At 29.1% G+C, this 10331-nt stretch overlaps 2 protein-coding genes across 4 annotated transcripts in view; both read right to left on the bottom strand.

Moving 5' to 3' along the window:
* The window catches only part of LOC111637098 (nephrin-like), a 105564-nt gene that overhangs the window by 93261 nt on the left and 1972 nt on the right, over positions 1-10331 (bottom strand). The window lies entirely within an intron of this gene.
* LOC111637099 (UPF0739 protein C1orf74 homolog) lies at positions 8607-9757 on the bottom strand. Its single transcript, XM_023382515.1, has one exon. It carries the CDS (start codon positions 9688-9690, stop codon positions 8938-8940), a length of 753 nt encoding a protein of 250 aa, XP_023238283.1. The 5' UTR covers positions 9691-9757; the 3' UTR covers positions 8607-8937.

Below are 10331 nucleotides of genomic sequence, written 5' to 3'. Positions count from 1 at the left end.
GCTGTTCCGCGACGAAAACAAGCTTGAGCAACGGCAATGTCGAATGGTGCACACTCAGTAAGTAATCCTACAATTTTTTGTTTATAGCATAGTTTATACGGATTATTTCCAAAAAAATATACATATTTTGGAAATGTTGAGTCGGATTAGTCTAGAATCGATTAATTTTATGGAAGAAAACCTTTCAAACAGCTGTAGTCCGTAAACTTGACACGTGTCGGGCTGTGATTGGAAGGACTCGTAAGAAATCAGATTCCTAAAGAATGGAACGTATCTACTGTCTTATAGGGGGGTCGACTGTACTTCAAGCTGTATAGGAATACATTTAAGAATGAAAATTTGACATATTTGGTTTGGAATCTTAAAAACTAGAGCCAAGTTAACATTTTTATTGTCATTTTCATATTCAGCACCCTTGAATTAGCAAATATTCGGCTACTTTGGTTTTTGAAGCTTTTTTGCTGTAGACCTGTGTTATCAATAGTGTTTGTGAATGGTATCCAGTAACTCATTGGTGCCATTAGTCAGTGCATTCAAACATCTTTTATATTTGAAAATACTCAGCAGTAAGACAGCTTTAAATCAAATTGCTTCAAAATTTAAGATTACACATTTTAGAAAAATTCTGTAGAAATATATATGAGAATAAGAAAGTATTGCAATTTAATCCCTAATCATTGTTGACTTCTCACAATTGTAATGTTAACATTACCTGAAGGTTTAATCTTGTACTAAAAAATATATCAACACCTCTCCCTCTCTCTAAGAGCAAATCCATATTTCATACATCATCTCAGGAAGAACATGGCATCAGGCAGAAATATATTGTGCTCCTTTTAATGTCAAACCCAAGATTTTTAATTATTTTGTTAAATTATCTAAAGTATGAAAGCTACAAAAACACAGATGTGAGGGATTGTCTTCATGTAATTGCCCTTCCTGTCATCAATTTTCATCATTATTATGTTCCATCTCTGGGTGTTAATGACAACATATATAGATAGCTCCTAATCTATAAACAAAAACATTTCCAAAAATTCAAGATAATCTACTATTTTTGAAAAACAATGTACATGCAAAATAAAATTTCAAAAAGTCAATTCTAACTANTAAGTAATCCCACAATTTTTTGTTTATAGCATAGTTTATACGGATTATTTCCAAAAAAATATACATATTTTGGAAATGTTGAGTCGGATTAGTCTAGAATCGATTAATTTTATGGAAGAAAACCTTTCAAACAGCTGTAGTCCGTAAACTTGACACGTGTCGGGCTGTGATTGGAAGGACTCGTAAGAAATCAGATTCCTAAAGAATGGAACGTATCTACTGTCTTATAGGGGGGTCGACTGTACTTCAAGCTGTATAGGAATACATTTAAGAATGAAAATTTGACATATTTGGTTTGGAATCTTAAAAACTAGAGCCAAGTTAACATTTTTATTGTCATTTTCATATTCAGCACCCTTGAATTAGCAAATATTCGGCTACTTTGGTTTTTGAAGCTTTTTTGCTGTAGACCTGTGTTATCAATAGTGTTTGTGAATGGTATCCAGTAACTCATTGGTGCCATTAGTCAGTGCATTCAAACATCTTTTATATTTGAAAATACTCAGCAGTAAGACAGCTTTAAATCAAATTGCTTCAAAATTTAAGATTACACATTTTAGAAAAATTCTGTAGAAATATATATGAGAATAAGAAAGTATTGCAATTTAATCCCTAATCATTGTTGACTTCTCACAATTGTAATGTTAACATTACCTGAAGGTTTAATCTTGTACTAAAAAATATATCAACACCTCTCCCTCTCTCTAAGAGCAAATCCATATTTCATACATCATCTCAGGAAGAACATGGCATCAGGCAGAAATATATTGTGCTCCTTTTAATGTCAAACCCAAGATTTTTAATTATTTTGTTAAATTATCTAAAGTATGAAAGCTACAAAAACACAGATGTGAGGGATTGTCTTCATGTAATTGCCCTTCCTGTCATCAATTTTCATCATTATTATGTTCCATCTCTGGGTGTTAATGACAACATATATAGATAGCTCCTAATCTATAAACAAAAACATTTCCAAAAATTCAAGATAATCTACTATTTTTGAAAAACAATGTACATGCAAAATAAAATTTCAAAAAGTCAATTCTAACTAAAACTTCTCTTTATTCAAATATCAAATTATCTTAAATTTAAATAATTATATTTAATCAATTTCTATAAGTCAAACACTAATATAATTGTAAAATTTCATGTTAAAAAATAATTTATTAGAAATTACATGAATTTGTCATTTTAAACTTATTTAATTTGGAGCTTGGTAAGAGAAATGTAACAGTTATTTTATAATAAAAGATGATAGAAGTTTAATTAATTCATTGATATTCTTACAGCATCCCAACTATATTGAAAATTAAGTTAGGAAGCTTCAAAAGCATTACGAGAATAAAAGCAACTATTTCAGGCATAGCCAACATATGGCCCATCTAATGAATTTATGTGGCCCGCGATCAATCTTTCAATATTAGCTACTGAAGTTTGAATAGGTCGATGAAAAATTCTAACACCTAAAAAAAAAAAAAAAGTTCAACGACTCACTGTGCATTCAGAGTTAACCCTCCTAACCCTCCATTACAAATCTCATAAGTACTGTGTAGAATGTTGATGAAGCATGATAATGTGAAAAATGTATCTGTAATCTCTATCTACAATTCAGTCTCTACGGGGTGACACCACAATGAGATGTCGCACCACCTCAAAATCTTCCTAGGGCAGCCTCTGGTTCGGCCCGTGAAAAAAGTTTTCTTTCCAATTCGGCCCAGGGGCAAAAACTGTTGGACACCCCTGAACTATTTCAATTCCTACTTGTTGGGTACAGGACTTTTCAAACATTGGAACAATTATTGCAATGACTGAATAAAATAAGTCATCAATACTACAAGTTTTTAATATATTCCTGTTGTAATTGTATTGATTTTATTTATTTCAGTTTAAATATTATAAAAGTGCATAATTATTATTCTGAATTCACTTATTAGCATTGGTAATTATTAAAAATCTTTAATTTATTGCTTATGTATTAAATGTCAACATGCAATTTCTGTATGGCTATATAAAAATAAAATAAAAATTACAATTTTATACTCTGATTATAATTCTATAATTCAGAGAAACAGTCAATTAAAGTTTCTGTAGTTCTTATACATTATTATTTTCCAGTAAAATAATAAGGAAGATAAAGAATTATCTTTAGACTACTATTAAAAATTATTGATATTCTCATAATGTATTAAATGTCAACATGCAATTTCTGTATGGCTATATAAAAATAAAATAAAAATTACAATTTTATACTCTGATTATAATTCTATAATTCAGAGAAACAGTCAATTAAAGTTTCTGTAGTTCTTATACATTATTATTTTCCAGTAAAATAATAAGGAAGATAAAGAATTATCTTTAGACTACTATTAAAAATTATTGATATTCTCATAATTATGATATTTCTATCTTTTATACTTAGTTTATAATACTAATAATAAATTCAGAATTACACCTATGTTGATTTTATACATTTTTGACAATAAGATAGTAATTTTAAGCAATTACCAATATATTAATTATGCTTTGAGTTTTTTTAATTGCCATAATTATTTTACAATCATTTATCAATATCACTTTTCATTACATTTATTATTTAACTTAATACTCTTAACAACACATACAAATGTAAAAATATCTTATTAAATATCAATTAAATTATGTGAATTGTATTCTATTTTGCAAATTTCAAAAACATATTTAAATTTCTTCAGTGTTCAATTATCTTTTTTCATTCATGTATTCTTATGTCCTAATGCTCATATGATTAAAAGTAATACAATTAATAATAATTGAAAAAATAATTTAAATTGTTTAGTAAGTAATATAATAATGCTTAATAAAAATATACTTGGTTTAATGAACTGTAAAACAAAAAACCAAAAGCTCAGATACTTCAGATTTACATCTTCAATTATATTTAGATAATTATTATTTAAAAGATTTAATACATTATCATAAGATGTTTAAGCATATATTTAAAAAATTTCTATTTTCAATAATAAAAACTGTTGTTTTTTTTCAATTTAAAAACATTTTCTTAACATAGTCCAAGGTTGGCTAATTTTACAGACTTATTACTTCTTGTAGGTTAAGTGATGAAAAACATTTGTTTCACACAAACAATTTTAACATTTAAATGTTTTAAAACTGAATAGGATCACAACAACCAATATGTTTTATATTTCTTCATCCAGTGATTAAAAAAATATATTATAAATATATATTTATTAAAAATTCCATATAGCAATATTAAAGTGATGTCAAGAATAATACATAGGCTGTTTTTTTCAAGCTCTGATGGTCCATAAAACAAAGACAAGTGTAAATAATAAAATGAATTTATTACCAAAAGTTAGGTACAAACATGGTTACTTTTTGACATAATCAACATGAAGATTGAGGCATTTGTCATATCTGTGGACGATCTTTTCCATCCCCTTGTCATAGAATGTTGCTGCCAGTGAATTGAGATGGCCTTAACTACATTGTTTTAACCATGCTTATACCTAACTTTTGGTAATAAATTCATTTTGTTATTTACATTTGTCTTTGTTTTATGCACCATAAGAGCTTGGAAAAAAACTGCCCTTGTACAAAGCTGATAGAAATATTAAAAAGTACTTGAAAAATCAAGATAACTATTTATTTGTATTACTTTATAAGAAAGGTGATTTTCATTTTTATCATATTATAGTAATTGGAAAGGTTGTTTATGCTCAGAATTGTAAATTTTACAAAATCAATTTCTTATCCAGAGAAGGGCTTTGATCAAAAATTAATTGGCTGAATTCTAGTGATTTTTGTATATTTGTTTTTGAGAAAAGATAAATTGCCTTTTCAACATTATCTAATAAATATATAACTAAATTACAGTTTACATTTTTATCTACTTACTGAAATAATCAATTTTCATATTATAGTGTGTGTTTAACAAAATGTTATTTTTCAGAAACTACTTTATTAAATAAAATTACATTTCAAACTTATTTCTGTTTAAAGTTTGATTTGATAAAGTTTTATTTGATAAAGTTTAATTATCATAACATGGTTATGCTGATATAAAATATAATTTGTTATGTAACAGGAATCATATACAAATAAAGAAACTTTAGTATTTGTTAATAAATAAAAATAACTTAAATATAATGTACTATATGTTTAATAACTGAGATAATATATGAAAACATTCAACTTTCCAAACAGTTTATCTTTGCAGTATAGCTATGAATAATAAATTCAGATCCATAAAATTTTTCAGATAAAAAATGAATTAAATAATATAGATAAAAAATAAATGTTAATTAAATAATAAAAAATATCCAATATTTAATTCAACAAATATCTAACAATAATATATGAGGGCTGTTCGAAAAGTTCGCGGCCTTGCCTATATGCGGCGCTGCAATCAATTTAATTTTTGGTGGGAATAATTCAGCCATCCTTGCTAAAGATACGATACCAATTTCCGCTTGATTTGTCGTAAAGTTTTGCCATGACAGCTTAGCAGATAGTCAATGTGCACATGCTTTGTCAAAAATGGAGAAGACGGAGACTCGTGCAGTCATAAAATACCTGACGAAAATAGGGATGACCGCATCTCAAATCAAAGCTGACATGGATGAAGTTTTGGGAGAGTCTGCTCCTTCGTAAACCACTGTGAAAAAATGGACAGCCCTTTTTAAATCTGGCAGAGAGAGTGTGAAACATGACCCTCGCAGCAGACGGCCGTCAACTGCTGTCACTGAAAAAAATATCGACAAAGTTTACGATTTGGTGTTAGCAGATCGCCGTTTGAAAACGCGTGAGATAGCTGAGACAACAGGCATCTCTGTCGACCGAGTGCACCACATCTAACCGAAAATTTGGGTATGACGAAGGTCTCAGCAAGTTGGGTGCCGCATCTGCTGACCGCTGAGCAAAGACGTGTTCGCACTTTGATGTCAAAGAAGTGTTTGGACTTCTACAAGAAAAACCCACGGGATTTCTTGCGTCGGTTTGTGACTACTGACGAAACGTGGATCCATTACTACACTCCTGAAACAAAAGAACAGTCGAAGCAATGGAAACACCCCAGTTCGCCACCACCAAAGAAGGCAAAAACAGTTCCATCAGCGGGGAAAGTGATGGCCTCGGTTTTTTGGGGATGCTAAAGGAATCATCTTTATTGACTACCTAGAAAGAGGAAAGACCATCAATGCTGTCTATTACTGTATACTTTTGGAAAAACTGAAGAAAGAAATCGAAGAGTCCACACTTGAAGAAGAAGGTTCTGTTTCACCACGAGAATACCAGAATCACTGAACAAAAAATAAACGAACTTAGCTTCCAATTAGTTCCACATTCACCGTACTCACCTGATTTAGCCCCCAGTGACTTCCACCTTTTTCCAAATTTAAAATAATTCTTGACTGGAAAGAGATTCCACTCAAATGAAGAAGTCATCTCTGAAGTGAACGAGTATTTTGCACACCTTGACAAATCGACCTATTGAAATGGCATAAAAAAGCTAGAACATCGCTGGAATAAGTGCATTGCTAACAAAGGAGATTACATTGAAAAATAAAAAAAGTTTTAACATTATTTTGTTTGTTCTTCTATTTGAGGCCGCGAACTTTCCAAACAGCCCTCGTAATATGTATAATACAGTGATACCTTGGTATAAATCTGCTTTAGAATATGTCCAATTTGGAATACGTCCTGTTTAGACGAAACAAATTTTGCTCGGTATATGACTTTTGTTCGGTACACGACTTAATTCAACTATATGCACCATCTATGAACAAGTAGCACTATCGGTGTAGTAGGCCAGACTAAACGTTTGCGATGCCACGATTTATAACTTTGTTAAATTTCTTCTAATTTTAATTTGTAAGTAAAATTTTATCAGTTTTATTAATGATGAATTGCAAAAAGGCAAATGGAAAAGCAACAGAAAACTAAAAAAATGACTAGAATCACAATGGAACTGAAAAAAGAGATTATTGAGAAATATGAAGGTGGCATGCGTGTTCGAGATTTAACTGTTGCATGCCATATTCCGAGAACAACGATATTAACATTCTTAAAAAGTAAAGACATTATTAAATCTACTAACGTTGTGAAAGGGGTTAAATCAATTTCTAAACAGTGATCGAAGATGTTAGATCATGTGAGAAATTGCTTTTGCTTTAGATAACTGAAAAACAGTGTGCTGGCAACAGCATATCAGAACTGACATTAAAAATGCGAAACATAAGGCAAACCTAGTAGCAACAGAAGCAATTATTTGCGAGAAAGCTAAAAAGATACATGCTGATCTCATGAAGAATCAACCAGGAACTAGCCAGAAAAGCGAGGTGTTTAAAGCACGCCATTTTTTTTACTTGAGAACAGATTAATCGTTTACGTTACTTCTTATGGGAAAGGTTGGTTTGGTATATGTCCTATTCGGTGTAAGTCCAAACATCAGGAACAGATTAAGGTTGTATACTGAGGTTCCACTGTATATCATAGCCTACATCATTATAATTGTTTGTAATATTTTCATTTTAATGAAAAATTTAATAATGCATTCTAGTGTATTAGGCTTCAAATATGTGATTTTAACACTGTTTTTTTTTCGCTTATTTTCTGTTAAAAATGATATATTTGCCTGAAAATATTTAATCAAATAAACTAACTTAATTTGCTTTAAAAAAAATGATATATTATTACAAAACACATTATTTAAACTTAAATGTAAGTTTGATGGAGTTTTTTTAAATTAAATACTGGATAATTTTGCACCTTTTCAATTCATTATCATCATTCTCTTCAAAAAATCAGAGATGCGGTGATAAAGAACAGAAAAGTTTAAAAACAAAAAGATCAATAAACTTAAACTCTTCAATAAATTAAGTGATTTCATTACGAAACAAGTCATTTTTTATAATCATTGATTAAATCTTCCAGAATCAAATATATTTTAAGAGAAGATAAGAACAATTATCATCATCATCCAAATAATAATCTTACAAAATTTGAATGCTGATTGCAACACGTTAAAAACTTCTTTGCTTTTTTTTTTTGATAAAATTTATATATGCAAGAAGAAAAATCTCTAGAATACATTATTTTTGTATAACAATNATTCTTAAATATGTGAAAAAATATTTATTTTACACTATACAGATATTATATGTGAAAAATTATAAACTGCTCTCTCTATACATATATTTATATAATTTTTTTTTAACACTTCACATAGCACAGACTTCATATTGTAAATGGAATGTTACAAGCATCCTGTGGCATTAGAGTACTTGTCAATAGCATTAAATACTTATATATTTTGACATTATAATACTATAGATGACTATGTATACAATAATTTACATATACAATATTTTGAAATTTCCAGGCATTATCAAGTTGCGCAAGTATGTTTTTTGTTACATAAATTATTAAAAAACACAATTATATCAAATCAAATAATATTTTTGCTAATGTGACTTTTGTAGACAGTCTCCAAGTTTTACGTTATTTCGACTGTTTCGAATGCTCGATATTTAATTTTTAAATACAAATAATTTTCTCGGTCTTGACTACAAAACAGTTATTTCTTATATTAAAAAGTATTTGATGGTACAACAGTTTGACTACAACTTTTAACAGAATGTATAAAATTATCTGGATGACCAGGTTTCTCGAAAAAATATAACAAACAGAGATTACCATTACCAACGGTACATAAAAGTTACATTAAAAAATGAATTATTTTCTCATTATGTAATAAGGACCATTTATTAAATTCTGTATTCCAAATATATAAATTTAAATTAAAAAATACCGTATACAAAATGTAATCTATCACAATGCTACAGAATATAGTTCCGTCACCTTGCGTGTGAGTTGTAGAGACTCAAAAACACCATTTGTGTCTCTCACTCTAGAAACGAGCTTGTCGAACCAGGCGGAAACATGGCAACGGACCTCCGTGACCAGACTTTCCGGAATGCTAAAGGAATATATCCTGTGATTTGGTTTTCCGGCAGAAATACTAGCCCAGACATGATAAATTTTCAATGTGGACGTAAACAGACAAGAAATGGACGTACTTTTTTCCATTTCACAATCATACCAATAAACAACTGGATATCCAGATAAAATACCAAATAACGAGGTAAGATTCCATTTAGTATCACATATAATTTCCAATTCAGAATCGAGAGACAGATTTATTATTTCTTTTAACTGTTTTATCACATTTTCCACCATATCTTCAATGGCTTGTAAATTTTTATATTCTTTTAATACAGACGGAGCGGTATTATTGGTGATGTCGACGAAAGCACAATCGTCGTCTACGATTATATTTTGCAAGTAATTAACAAGACGAATTGGCCACGTGACCATTAATGTATCTTTCACTCTTAGTACTTGTAAAGGGTTATGGATGATGGAAGCCACGTGTAATTCATTCAAGTATTCCTTCACTTCTTGCGACGTAGCGTTGTAAACATCCCAAATATACGCCGGTTTAATATCTTCATCTACAGCCAAAATATCATTCTGTACACTACGAAAACGTCTACGATATAACTTATTTCTTCTAGGTGACATCTACTTACATTAAAAAGAACGAATATGCTCACATCACGTTTCCCATACGATTCAACCGCCACTTCCAGCGCCATCTGTATTTTACATATATTTTGAGATTTTGAAATTATATGATATATTTTTTACTTTAAGATTAACAAACTTTTGTTAATCTTAAAGTAATCTTTCTTACTTTGCAAAACTAGTAATATATATAAAAAAATCTTTAAATTTGTCTTTGTGCAAAAGCTCAAATTTAAAGATTCCTTCCTTTTATATTGTGCTAAAGAATATAATAATAATATGCTAAACTTTGTAAATTCATTAAATTTATCCAAATTTAAACTAATTTTAAAAACAGTTTAACTTTAAGAAATTATATACATTCAACAAAGCAATTGTTAAAAAACAATTGAATGAATGGTGAGAAAATCACCATACTTTAATCTATTATCATACCAATAAGTGTTATAATTTTAAAAACAAACCGGAAAATATAATTTTTACAATAAGATAATTGTTCTAAGAGAATACAATTTTTAAAATTGTATTCTATAGAAACTATTATTTTTCATATCTACTTATAAATTTTTCTACTTGCCTGATAACTGGAAGAACTGTAATGAAAAATTCAAATAGTATCTAACATTAAATGAAATTCT

The sequence above is a fragment of the Centruroides sculpturatus genome, unplaced genomic scaffold, assembly GCF_000671375.1.
Source record: "Centruroides sculpturatus isolate CEXI.00-Female unplaced genomic scaffold, Cexi_2.0 scaffold924, whole genome shotgun sequence".
In the NCBI taxonomy this organism is placed as follows: Eukaryota; Metazoa; Arthropoda; class Arachnida; order Scorpiones; family Buthidae; genus Centruroides; species Centruroides sculpturatus.
This window is presented reverse-complemented; position numbering and strand designations above follow the sequence as displayed.

What these genes read in the sequence shown, in the direction of transcription:
- LOC111637099 (XM_023382515.1), bottom strand. Translation starts at nt 9,690, where the DNA reads ATGTCACCTAGAAGAAATAAGTTATATCGTAGACGTTTTCGTAGTGTA.